This window comes from Cherax quadricarinatus, chromosome 96 (assembly GCF_038502225.1).
Source record: "Cherax quadricarinatus isolate ZL_2023a chromosome 96, ASM3850222v1, whole genome shotgun sequence".
NCBI lineage: Eukaryota > Metazoa > Arthropoda > Malacostraca > Decapoda > Parastacidae > Cherax > Cherax quadricarinatus.
The window spans coordinates 11,715,003-11,728,812 of NC_091387.1; the positions used below are offsets into that span (position 1 = coordinate 11,715,003).

General features: G+C 45.0%; 1 protein-coding gene across 1 annotated transcript in view; it reads left to right on the forward strand.

Moving 5' to 3' along the window:
* Window positions 1-13,810, forward strand: part of LOC128701788 (G-protein coupled receptor GRL101-like) — a 692,032-nt gene that overhangs the window by 627,615 nt on the left and 50,607 nt on the right. The window contains exon 21 of the mRNA XM_070105094.1: window positions 818-1,016. Coding sequence (XP_069961195.1) covers window positions 818-1,016 — 199 coding nt within the window. The remainder of the gene's footprint in view (window positions 1-817; window positions 1,017-13,810) is intronic.

The window sequence follows — 13,810 nt, forward strand, 5'->3', positions numbered from 1 at the left end:
TGCCGGGAGCAATGGGCTAGTAACCCCTTTTTCCTGTAGAAAATACGACATGCATGGCTTACATGTGTGTCGTATGAGGCGATATATATATATATATATATATATATATATATATATATATATATATATATATATATATATATATATATATATATATATTAGTGAATGCTCGGGTGTTGGCAAGAGATTTGGGGTTAAAAGATAAAGAATCTAACACAAAGTGGGAGTTGTCACAGTTGCTCTTTGCTGATGACACTGTGCTTTTGGGAGATTCTGAAGAGAAGTTGCAGAGGTGGATGAGTTTGGTGGATGAGTAAGGTAAGCTGGAACCTGTGTATGTTAGTAAATAAGGAAGTAAACGATATTAACAGAGATTTCTTTGTAGTGTTTGTGATATTATTTATCCCACACAAGTGATGTCCCGTGTCTTTATAAATCACAGATTTCTGAACAAATTTGTCAACTTAGCATTGTGAGATTTAACTTGATCTCTGGGAAATATAATCTTTATTGATAAATTAGACACATGTGAAACACTTGGGTATCTTCACTGAGGATATGTTTCGCCAGTGGCTTCATCAGTCCATTACAAAGAAAAAGATTGAAGATCAGACGGAGTTTGAGGTAATCAGTCCCTCTTCTTAGTAATAGACTGAGGAAGCCACCGTGTCCACAAGGTACCCAAGTGTTGCACATGTGTCTAATGTATCAACTTGTCATTTTCTGGACCATATATCTACATAACGTTTATTATTCTCGCATTTTTTAGAAACGTATCTAACCGTCATTAATAAAGGCGACCTCTTTTCTCTGGCAGATGCACTCGTTCCTGATCGTGAACCTGGGTGTGGGTGACCTCCTGATGGGTGTCTACCTGTTGATTGTTGCTGCTGTGGACCTGAGGTACCGAGGTGTGTATGCTGCCTATGAGCTCTCCTGGAGGACATCTTCTCTCTGTCAGTTAGCTGGATTCATCAGTACCTTCTCTTCTGAGCTCTCCGTCTTCACTCTCACTGGTAGGTCCTTGTTTAGGGAAAACTGACTGATATACTTTCTAACTTCCCCCAGTCTCTGTCTTCACTCATACTGTTAGGTCCTTGTTTTGGAGAGAACATTTGATACGCTCTCCCGGGTATATCCTTCCTGTAAGCTTCGTCCTCACTCTGTCAAGTACAACATTATTCTTAAACAAGCAACTGGTTACATCTTCAAGTGTAAACAACAGTGAAAATTATAAGTTGATTACTTCCAATAATGGAAGCTAAATGGTGTATGTTAAATGGTACTTCTGATAAGTTCCTGTCAGTGGAGACGCTTCCTTATATCCTGGCGCCACTAGTGTTTGAAGTGGGTTGCAGTTAGGTTAACATATTTATGATGTACCCCATACCCATCCCGTGGGCGGTAGTCACCCCATACCCATAGTGTGGGCGGTAGTCACCCCATACCCATCCTGTGGGCGGTAGTCACCCCATACCCATAGTGTGGGCGGTAGTCACCCCATACCCATCCTGTGGGCGGTAGTCACCCCATACTCATAGTGTAGGCGTTAGTCACTCCATACCCATCCTGTGAGCGAGTCACCCATATCCATCCCGTGGGCGGTAGTCACCCCATACCAATAGTGTGGGCGGTAGTCACCCCATACCCATAGTGTGGGCGGTAGTCACCCCATACCCATCCTGTGAGCGAGTCACCCATACCCATCCCGTGGGCGGTAGTCACCCAATACCAATAGTGTGGGCGGTAGTCACCCCATACCCATAGTGTGGGCGGTAGTCACCCCATACCCATAGTGTGGGCGGTAGTCACCCCATACCCATAGTGTGGGCGGTAGTCACCCCATACCCATTCTGTGGGCGGTAGTCACCCCATACTCATAGTGTAGGCGTTAGTCACTCCATACCCATCCTGTGAGCGAGTCACTCATACCCATCCCGTGGGCGGTAGTCACCTCATACCAATAGTGTGGGCGGTAGTCACCCCATACCCATAGTGTGGGCGGTAGTCACCCCATACCCATAGTGTGGGCGGTAGTCACCCCATACCCATAGTGTGGGCGGTAGTCACCCCATACCCATTCTGTGGGCGGTAGTCACCCCATACTCATAGTGTAGGCGTTAGTCACTCCATACCCATCCTGTGAGCAAGTCACTCATACCCATCCCGTGGGCGGTAGTCACCCCATACCCATTCTGTTGGCGGTAGTCACCCCATACTCATAGTGTAGGCGTTAGTCACCCCATACCCATCCTGTGAGCGAGTCACCCATACCCATCCCGTGGGCGGTAGTCGCTCAATACCAATAGTGTGGGCGGTAGTCACCCCATACCCATAGTGTGGGCGGTAGTCACCCCATACCTATAGTGTGGGCGGTAGTCCCCGTATACCCATCCTGTGGGCGGTAGTCACCCCATACCCATCCTATGGGCGGTAGTCACCCCATACCCATCTTGTGGGCGGTAGTCACCCCATACCCAACCTGTGAGCGAGTCACCCATACCCATCCTGTGAGCGGTAGTCACCCCATACCCATCCTGTGGGCGGTAGTCACAGCATACCCATCCTGTGGGCGATAGTCACCCCATACCCATCCTGTGGGCGATAGTCACCCCATACCCATCCTGTGGGCGGTAATCACCCCATACCCATCCTGTCGGAGGTAGTCACCCCATACCCATCCTGTGGCCGGTAGTTAAAAGATTATAGAGGTACATACTGGGTCCAGGGACTGTACCTCAACATTACAAAGGTACATAATGGGTCCAGGGACTGTACCTCAACATTACAGAGGTACATAATGGGTCCAAAACTGTATCTCAACATTACAGAGGTACATGATGGGTCCAGGGACTGTACCTCAACATTACAGAGGTACATAATGGGTCCAGTGACTGTACCTCAACATTACCGAGGTACATAATGGGTCCAGAGACTGTACCTCAACATTACAGAGGTACATAATGGGTCCAGGGACTGTACCTCAACATTACAGAGGCACATAATGGACCCAGGGACTGTACCTCAACATTACAGAGGTACATAATGGGTCCAGGGACTGTACCTCAACATTACAGAGGTACATAATGGGTCCAGAGACTGTGCCTCAACATTACAGAGGTACATAATGGGTCCAGGGACTGTACCTCAACATTACAGAGGTACATAATGGGTCCAGAGACTCTACCTCAACATTACAGAGGTACATAATGGGTCCAGGGACTGTACCTCAACATTACAGAGGTACATAATGGGTCTAGGGACTGTACCTCAACATTACAGAGGTACATAATGGGTCCAGGGACTGTACCTCAACATTACAGAGGTACATAATGGGTCCAGGGACTGTACCTCAACATTACAGAGGTACATAATGGGTCCAGAGACTGTACCTCAACATTACAGAGGTACATAATGGGTCCAGGGACTGGGCCCCAAAGTTATCATAACTGAGCAAGTTACAAAGGTAATGAACTCCAGGTAGATCTGGTCACAATCTTGATCAGTTACAAAGGTATTTACAGATTACAGAGGTACATAATGGGTCCAGTGAGTCTCATAAAGTAAATTATGTAGGGTAGGCCCATATAGGAGAAGGGAAGACCAGAGACAGTTACAACGTAAAGCCATTGCGGATATTTTTACACAGTTTAAAAGATTTCTGTCAGCGGTTCGAAGCTCTAGCCAACCTGGTGTTCCCAGGAACACCTACACAGCCAAGAAATCAGCAGATGTCAGGACAGAAACACAGCTGTGCACATCGCAATATTTTCAGATTTGTCTGTATTCTCTTGAGGATTAATAGGAAACTTAGGGCTGTGTTTTATTAGATAAATTAGACACATGTGCAATACAGGAGAATGGTGGAGAACAGGAGGAGTTTGAGGTAATCATTCCCTTAGCCTTGAGTCCTCCTCTTATTCACCATTCTCCTCTGTATGGACTGATGAAGCCACTGTGTGGCGAAACGTTTCCTCATTAAAGATACCCAAGTGTTACACATGTGTCTAATTTATCAACTCGTCAGTTGTCTGAACCATTCATCTACAAGTGTTTTAACAGCCAATGTATTCCTTTATTTCTCGTGTCACTGTTACGCAGCCTTACAGCTGCATATTAACGTAAAATATCCTTAAAATTGGTCAAGCTTAAAATAATCCGGAAGCTTAGAGCTTCCCTCAGACCCTGGCTGTATGGCCTTCCAGTTCTCCCTGTTCTCTTTCAAAATAATCTGGAAGCTTAGAGCTTCCCTCAGACTCTGGCTGTATGGCCTTCCAGTTCTCCCTGTCATCTTTCCAAATAATCTGGAAGCTTAGAGCTTCCCTCAGACCCTGGCTGTATGGCCTTCCAGTTCTCCCTGTTGTCTTTCCAAATAATCTGGAAGCTTAGAGCTTCCCTCAGACTCTGGCTGTATGGCCTTCCAGTTCTCCCTGTCATCTTTCCAAATAATCTGGAAGCTTAGAGCTTCCCTCAGACTCTGGCTGTATGGCCTTCCAGTTCTCCCTGTCATCTTTCCAAATAATCTGGAAGCTTAGAGCTTCCCTCAGACCCTGGCTGTATGGCCTTCCATTTCTCCCTGTTGTGTAGATGAATGGTTCATAGAACCGACATGTTGATAAAATAGACACATGTGCAACTCTTGGGTATCTTTATTGAGGAAACGTTTCCCCCCACAGTGGCTTCATCAGTCTATACAAAGGAGAACCGTGAAAAGCAGGAGGAGAATGAGGTAATCAGTCCCTCAACCTTGAATCGATGTGGTCAGTCCATCAATCTTGAACAAAATACCGCATATGAGCGGAGAAGTGGGATCTTAATACTTGGGAATTCTTCACTTGCCTAACCCTTGGGCACGACCTACTTCCACATGGACAAATGTGTCACCACCTCAGACTGCTGCACCTCTCCTGCCTACAGTATATAAGCCACTTCTCCGCTCATATATTGTGAAAGGAGTGTCAAGTTCTTAGGAGAAGGTAAGAGAGCCCAGATGGATGTGGTTGTCTGGTGTTGTTTCGTGTGTGTGTGTGTAGTGTTCCAGTGTTCAATGTTCTGAATGTGTTGGATAGTGTTAGGGTGAGGTGGGTGAGGGTGGAAGATGTTCTCCCAGATGTGTTTGAAGATGTTAGTAGCAGCCTGCGGGTCCGAGATGTGTGTGTTGTTGTGGGTGATGTGTTTGAATTTGTTGGTGGGAGTGGTGCCTCTAATTTTTTTCATAAAGTTCCAGAAGGCTTTGGTGTTTTTGATACACTGTTTGTCCACTTGTAGTATGAGCTGTGACCAGTGATTGTTGTGGTCTTGATCTAGACTATGTAGAATGCTGTTTCTGAGGTAAGTGAGATCTAATCGGAATTGATTAAATCTCTGTGTGTTGTAGAGGAAGCGGTTGTGGTAGCAGATAATTAGTCTTCTTGTTCTGATTGAGGGTTTGAAGGAATAACGAGTAGTGTGGGCTTTCTTTGGTATTGTAGTGTTGGCTGCTTGTGTAATGGTGTCCTGGATGAGAGCAAGTTGAGTGTCAATGTCAGAGATAGGTTTGTTGTTGTAGTCATAGGTGAGGTTAGTATTATCTATGTGTCGTTTGAAAGCATCCCAGTCAGCGTTCTTGTAGGAGAAGGAAGGTGTGGTCAGGATGAGGATAGGGTTGGAGGAGATGTGTAAGATGACGGGAATGTGATCAGAGCCTGTAATAGGGCCAGGTGATATGTAGTGTTGAAAGAGAGAGCTGGCTCGGTTTGCCAGAATGATGTCGGGTTTGCCTTGGCCAGTGTGGTTGTGGAAGGTGTTGAAGTCTGGGCCGAGGTGAACTAGGTGTTTATGGTTTGTGAAGCTGAGTAATTGGTGACCAAGTTGGTTGTTACTGGTGTGATGAAAGGCGCTGTGTTTGGCATTCATATCAGCTAGTAGGTATGTTGGTGTGTTGGTGTAGTTGAAGACTAAGGAAAGATCATGTATGTTGAGAATAATGTTTAGACGAGCATAGGTGGTGTAAAAGATGAAGGGTCCAAGGTGTATTCTGACCGCCAGACAGTGTTGGTGAATAAAAGGGATTGGGAGAAATTCATGTTTTATGTTGGATTTGACAAGGATGGCAACCCCATCGTGGGGATCATAGGGGGACTGTAGTGCAGTATAACCATAATGGCGGATACGTTGAGGGGCTTTGAGGCAGGTACTGTTTAGCAAAACAATATCTGGCCTCTCTGCTTCAAGGAGCTTGGCCACTAAGTGTCTAATTGTGAAGTAAGAACATACGTTGAACTGAATCCCCTTATACATGATTTAATGGTTTCGTCATACCAAAGTCGGCGTCGGGGGAGTTTCTATTTAAGCCCGTGATAGTGGTGCCATCGGTGGGTGTGTGTTTGTAGGTGTTATGGACCCGTTTCCTGGAGGAGGAGGAAGAGATGGATCTGTTTTTATGTTCTTTGGTCTGTATATCAGAAGTTGGGGCAGGTTTAGGGTTGAGTGGATTTCGTTTGGAGGAGGAGTTGGACCTGGATGAAGTCTTGGATGTGGTGGAGGAGGAGTGGGCGATGGTGGATGCAGAGGAAGTGGAAGCTTTGGTAATGGAGGAAGAAGTGGGTAAAGAGGTGGGGGGAGCAGTAGAAGTAGTTAAGAGGGGTAGGGGAGGAGGGATGTTGGTGGGAGTGAAGAGTGGTAGGGGAGGAGGAGAGCAGGAGGGTGTAGGAAGAGGGGGAGCGGGAGAGGTTGTAGGGGGTTTAGAAGAGAAGCAAGAAGGAGGGATGATTAGAGAGGGAAGATTGTTAGCAGACAAGATTAGGTTAAGGACATGTGAGTAGTCTAATTGGTAAGCTTGAGAGATTACCATCGCCGAGCGGACAGCAGTGGCGAGTTGACAGTTAGTTTTGTAGTCTAGTGTGGGTGTAGGCATAGATGGAGAGGTGTTTGTAGTCTGTGTTGGTGTTTGATGTGTGTAGGGTAGAAGAGGTAGACCAAGTGCGTGGAGAGGCCCAGGCATTGGGGGTGGAGGAGGGCGGTTTGGTAGGGGAGGGAGGTACAGGGATGGGGTTGGGGAGGGAAGGAGGTTGGCTAGCTCTGAGGGAGGAGAGAATGTCTTTTCTAGAGGGGCCGGAATTTGCAACTGCAGTGTGTGACCTGCTGCAGTTAGAAACATTTAAAAGCTTGGAGTGCCAAAGTCCACCTCAAGAGGCGACTGTTGGTTCCCTTAAAAGTTTGTAGGTATATCAAAGGTTTGTGATCCATTTCTAAAATGAATTATTTACCCATTAAGTAGAATTTAAGTTTGGGGATACCCTACACAAGGGCTAAACATCCCTTTTGTATGGTGGAGTATCTAGTTTCTGCAGGAGGGAAGTTTTAGATTTAATAAATATACAGGAAATAGGAGTGTGTGTATTTTGTGCAGTAAGCACCTGACACCTATTGCAAGAACTATACTTCTTTGTAACCTGTGAGTACATGCTTGGCCAAAAATAAGTATACTTGAGTTTATGGTATGTCTTACGATGGGCCAAGTGTTTGGTCACTGGCAAATCATGAGCCATTTGAAGAACAGTCTCTCGACATGGTTTAGGAACAACAAGGAGGGAATAATCACTGAAGAATGAGATTTAAATACAGATTTATATAAGGTACTATTAATATATTCAAACTTATGTGATACGTATCTCCCATGGATAACTTTGTTGTTAAAAGCTTGATTATGACAATGCTGAAGCGAAGGGCAATCCCTCTGTAAATTGACAAAGTAATCCTTGGACGTAACATCTGGGAAAATGAAAGGACTTACGGTGGGAGAAGAGGAGGTAGGAGAAGCCGGGGTTATGGTCTGAGTCCTAGTCAAGACATTGAGAGTGCTGGAGGCAATACCCTTACTTTCACCCGATGAGTGGACAGGTTATCCTGCTACCTCACTATCGAGAGCAGTATCATCTGTTTCCACCCCCAGATGAACCGTATGAGACAATGCAGCTTCCGGTGCGGAATTGTTAAGGGGCTTATCTAATTTGTAAGGAAGATGAGCTGGAAAACTTAGGTCCACGGGTGGTGACGAAAGATCTGCCTCCGAAGGAAGAATGGCGCCTTTAATGTTACCCACTATTATAGAACAAGTAGTAATTGGGGCTAGTACCGCATTCGCCCAACATGTAAACCATTTAGTTTTCAAGTAACAAAGTATTGTAGGAAAAGTATTTTCACGACCCAAGTAATCTGAAAGAATAGAGGACACACGAGAGGTTTTAAAGTAAGGGAACAGTTTGTCCGAAATTACGATGCACGAACATCCAGTGTCACGTAATATGTCTGAGACTTTTATACCATTAACTGCTCCTGAACAGAAGGGTGCTTGGTCATTACCGTCAACAAAACATCTACCAAGTTTCTCTATTTTCTTGGAAGGACAATCTGGACGTTTATGTCCGATACCACCACACCGATGACAGGTTGGTATAATAGCTGGCGACTTTTCTACTGTAGGCTTCTTAACCTTTGGTTTGGGTGAACCATTGCCCTTAGGGTTCGATCCCTTTAGGTCTTTATAGGAATTGTGAGCCTCAGCACACAAGTCAGCAGCCTCAGCAACTTCCTCAGCTTTAATCAGGTTACGTTCTCTAATGAATGTTCTTATCTGGTGGGGAAGAGCTGTCAGGAACTGGTCAGCAACCATGAAGTCTCTAAGAGATTCATAACTGTGATCAATTCCTGAACTCTCTATCCAAAAGTCGAACAAACGAAAGAGTGTTACCTGTAACTGCTGAAAGTTTTGGCCAGGCTGTAAGGTGGCATACCTGAAATCTTTCCTGTAAGAATTAGTGGTTTTTTGATATGCTTTAATTAAGGATTGCCTTCTTCAGTAGGTTATAATTACATATATCCTGCGACAAAGTTGCATAGATATTCAAAGCTGTACCGGAAAATAACATTCCTAACCTGGTAGCCCAGGTGTCAGCAGGCCATTCACAGAGGGTAGCGGTATTTTCAAACCTAATAATGTATGAAGTTATGTCTTCACCCTCTGTGAAGGGAGGTAAATTAGGTGTTGGAATATGTGCACTGACTGCATGATGTTCAATTACTCCTTCCTCTAATTGTTGTTGTGTAAGAGTTAACTTTTTATTTTCTAATTCAAGGCGTGCTCTCTCTACCTCACGATCTTTTTCTCTCTCTCTTAACTCATTTTCTCAAGCTCTTTCCTCATGTTCTCTATCTTTTGCTCTTTCCTCAACTTCTCTTAATTTAACTTGTTCCTCACGTACTTTAGCTCTCTCCTCACGACCAAGTCTATCACGCTCCTTTTTCTCCTCTCTTTCTCTTTCTGTCTTGATTTTCTCTTTCAATTCGATCTTTCTCCTTTTTCTCCTCTCGATTCTCTCTCTCTTCTTTTTCTCCTCTCTCTCAAGGTTCTCTTTCTCCTTTCTTTCTCTTTCCTGGATCTTGGAACTAATGAAAGCTTCTAAGTTGTAAGACAACACAAGAAACACTTGAAGCAAGTGACACACAGACAGTTGTAAGACAACACAAGAAACACTTGAAGCAAGTGACGCACAGACAGTTGTAAGACAACGCAAGAAAAACGAAGTGACACACAGACAGTTGTAAGGCAACACAAGAAACACTTGAAGCAAGTGACACACAGACAGTTGTAAGACAACACAAGAAACACTTGAAGCAAGTGACACACAGACAGTTGTAAGACAACACAAGAAACACTTGAAGCAAGTGACACACAGACAGTTGTAAGACAACACAAGAAACACTTGAAGTGACACACAGAAGACAGCTAATGTAGTCCCCATATTTAAGAAAGGAAACAGAAACGAGGCACTAAACTACAGACCTGTGTCTCTGACATGTATTGTGTGCACAGTCATGGAGAAGATTATCAGGAGGAGAGTGGTCGAACACCTGGAAAGGAACAAGATTATAAATGAAAACCAGCATGGGTTCATGGAAGGCAAATCTTGTATCACAAACTTCCTGGAGTTTTATGACAAGGTAACAGAAGACACGAGAGAGAGGGGTGGGTAGATTGCGTTTTCCTAGACTGCAGGAAGGCCTTTGACACAGTTCCCCACAAGAGATTAGTGCAGAAGCTGGAGGATCAGGCGCACGTAAAAGGGAGGGCACTGCAATGGATAAGGGAATACCTGACAGGGAGGCAGCAACGAGTCATGGTACGTGAAGAGGTATCACAGTGGGCGCCTGTTACGAGCGGGGTCCCACAGAGGTCAGTTCTAGGACCAGTGCTATTTTTGATATATGTGAACGACATGATGGAAGGAATAGACTCTGAAGTGTCCCTGTTCGCAGATGACGTGAAGTTGATGAGAAGAATTAAATCGGACGAGGATGAGGCAGGACTGCAAAGAGACCTGGACAGGCTGGATATGTGGTCCAGTAACTGGCTTCTCGAATTCAATCCAGCCAAATGCAAAGTCATGAAGATTGGGGAGGGGCAAAGAAGACCACAGAGTATAGGCTAAGTGGACAAAGACTACAGACCTCACTCAGGGAGAAAGACCTTGGGGTGACCATAACACCGAGCACATCACCGGAGGCACACATCAACCAAATAACCGCTGCAGCATACGGGCGCCTGGCAAACCTGAGAATAGTGTTCCGATACCTTTATAAGGAATCGTTCAAGACACTGTACACTGTGTATGTTAGGCCCATACTGGAGTATGCAGCACCAGTCTGGAACCCACACCTGGTCAAGCACGTCAAGAAGTTAGAGAAAGTACAAAGGTTTGCAACAAGGCTAGTCCCAGAGCTCAAGGGAATGTCGTACGAGGAAAGGTTAAGGGAAATCGGACTGACGACACTGGAGGACAGAAGGGTCAGGGTTGACATGATAACGACATACAAGATACTGCGGGGAATAGACAAGATGGACAGAGATAGGATGTTCCAGAGAGGGGACACAGGGACAAGGGGTCACAACTGGAAGCTGAAGACTCAGACGAGTCACAGGGACGTTAGGAAGTATTTCTTCAGTCACAGAGTTGTCAGCAAGTGGAATAGCCTAGCAAGTGAAGTAGTGGAGGCAGGAACCATACATAGTTTTAAGAAGAGGTATGACAAAGTTCAGGAAGCAGAGAGAGAGAGGATCCAGTAGCAATCAGTGAAGAGGCGGGGCCAGGAGCTGAGTCTCGACCCCTGCAACCACAATTAGGTGAGTACAGACAGTTGTAAGACAACACAAGAAACACTTGAAGTGACACACAGACAGTTGTAAGACAACACAAGAAACACTTGAAGCAAGTGACACACAGACAGTTGTAAGACAACACAAGAAACACTTGTGCAGAAAGCTAAAAGCAACAGTTTTGTTGTAAATGACACCATCTTCATACGACATAATATCAGTTAGTCTTGAAAATCAGGTCAGGTAACACTTGCATATAACATCGTCCGATACAGTATTTCTAAACGGTTAACAGGACAATCTTTTCAGCATAACATGTACTGAGACAATAAGTTACAGTGTAAGTCAGGTAACTGTTTCGGCCATAACATAATCTGAGACGAAATATCATAGCCCAGGTGGGTCTTCTAGGTCCTGTGTTGTTGCTGTTAGTTCACGTATTTGGCGTTATTATTTATATTTTACACACTTTATTTCCATATCAAATTGCTGTTTAGACATTTAATTGTACATTGTAAACTAATTCAGAAACTTACCGATATTTTGGAGAGGTGAAAAACGGTAAAAGAGGAACATCACTGGACGAAAACTGGCCATGACACTCTCAGCCAAAAGTGTAAACATTACCCTCCCCCCCCAATGATATTAGACAGAATATGGCTACTTAATACCTCAGGCAGCGCCTAGAAACTGTCTCGTTTGTCTAACAAGATTATTATTATAATCAAGGGGGGAAGCGCTAAACCCGTAGGATTATACAGCGCCTAGGGGGGTTGTGGACGGCATTAAGGCGTAATTCGGGGAACTGGAGCACAGATCCAATTCCCTAAATTAAGAGCCCCTGACCAACATCAAGGAACCTTCCCTGAGGGGGGGTATGACAAGAGACAACTTCACTTCACTTCTTGACCAGAGCTTTGGTAAGATGGGTAAGGAAGAAGGATGGGTAAGGAAGAAGGATAGGTAAGGAAGAAGGATGGGTAAGGAAGAAGGATGGGTAAGGAAGAAGGATGGGTAAGGAAGAAGGATGGGTAAGGAAGAAGGATGGGTAAGGAAGAAGGATAGGTAAGGAAGAAGGATGGGTAAGGAAGAAGGATGGGTAAGGAAGAAGGATGGGTAAGGAAGAAGGATGGGTAAGGAAGAAGGATGGGTAAGGAAGAAGGATGGGTAAGGAAGAAGGATGGGTAAGGAAGAAGGATGGGTAAGGAAGAAGGATGGGTAAGGAAGAAGGATAGGTAAGGAAGAAGGATGGGTAAGGAAGAAGGATGGGTAAGGAAGAAGGATGGGTAAGGAAGAAGGATGGGCAAGGAAGAAGGATGGGTAAGGAAGAAGGATGGGTAAGGAAGAAGGATAGGTAAGGAAGAAGGATAGGTAAGGAAGAAGGATAGGTAAGGAAGAAGGATAGGTAAGGAAGAAGGATGGGTAAGGAAGAAGGATGGGTAAGGAAGAAGGATGGGTAAGGAAGAAGGATGGGTAAGGAAGAAGGATAGGTAAGGAAGAAGGATAGGTAAGGAAGAAGGATAGGTAAGGAAGAAGGATGGGTAAGGAAGAAGGATGGGTAAGGAAGAAGGATAGGTAAGGAAGAAGGATGGGTAAGGAAGAAGGATGGGTAAGGAAGAAGGATGGGTAAGGAAGAAGGATGGGTAAGGAAGAAGGATGGGTAAGGAAGAAGGATGGGTAAGGAAGAAGGATGGGTAAGGAAGAAGGATAGGTAAGGAAGAAGGATAGGTAAGGAAGAAGGATGGGTAAGGAAGAAGGATGGGTAAGGAAGAAGGATGGGTAAGGAAGAAGGATGGGTAAGGAAGAAGGATGGGTAAGGAAGAAGGATGGGTAAGGAAGAAGGATGGGTAAGGAAGAAGGATGGGTAAGGAAGAAGGATAGGTAAGGAAGAAGGATGGGTAAGGAAGAAGGATGGGTAAGGAAGAAGGATGGGTAAGGAAGAAGGATGGGTAAGGAAGAAGGATGGGTAAGGAAGAAGGATGGGTAAGGAAGAAGGATGGGTAAGGAAGAAGGATGGGTAAGGAAGAAGGATGGGTAAGGAAGAAGGATAGGTAAGGAAGAAGGATGGGTAAGGAAGAAGGATGGGTAAGGAAGAAGGATGGGTAAGGACAGAAATATTGGTAAAGGATGGGAGAGGGGGAGAGGGGGAGAGAGGTAGATATAAAAGGTAAGTGGCACAACCACTTTGGTGTAATTTAAAAAGTGTACGTGGAATAATAAGATATTCTTGAAGGGGTACAATACTAACCCATCAGAGTCACATAGATATAACACATATATAAGTACATGACTCTGAACTGGTAGTAAATATACAAGTTGCAGTTGCAACAGAGGCTCCTGTTCCTACAAGTTGCAATTGCAACAGAGGCTCCTGTTCCTACAAGTTGCAATTGCAACAGAGGCTCCTGTTCCTACAAGTTGCAATTGCAACAGAGGCTCCTGTTCCTACAAGTTGCAATTGCAACAGAAGCTCCTGTTCCTACAAGTTGCAATTGCAACAGAGGCTCCTGTTCCTACAAGTTGCAATTGCAACAGAGGCTCCTGTTCCTACAAGTTGCAATTGCAACAGAAGCTCCGGTTCCTACAAGTTGCAATTGCAACAGAAGCTCCTGTTCCTACAAGTTGCAATTGCAACCGAGGCTCCTGTTCCTACAAGTTGCAATTGCAACAGAGGCT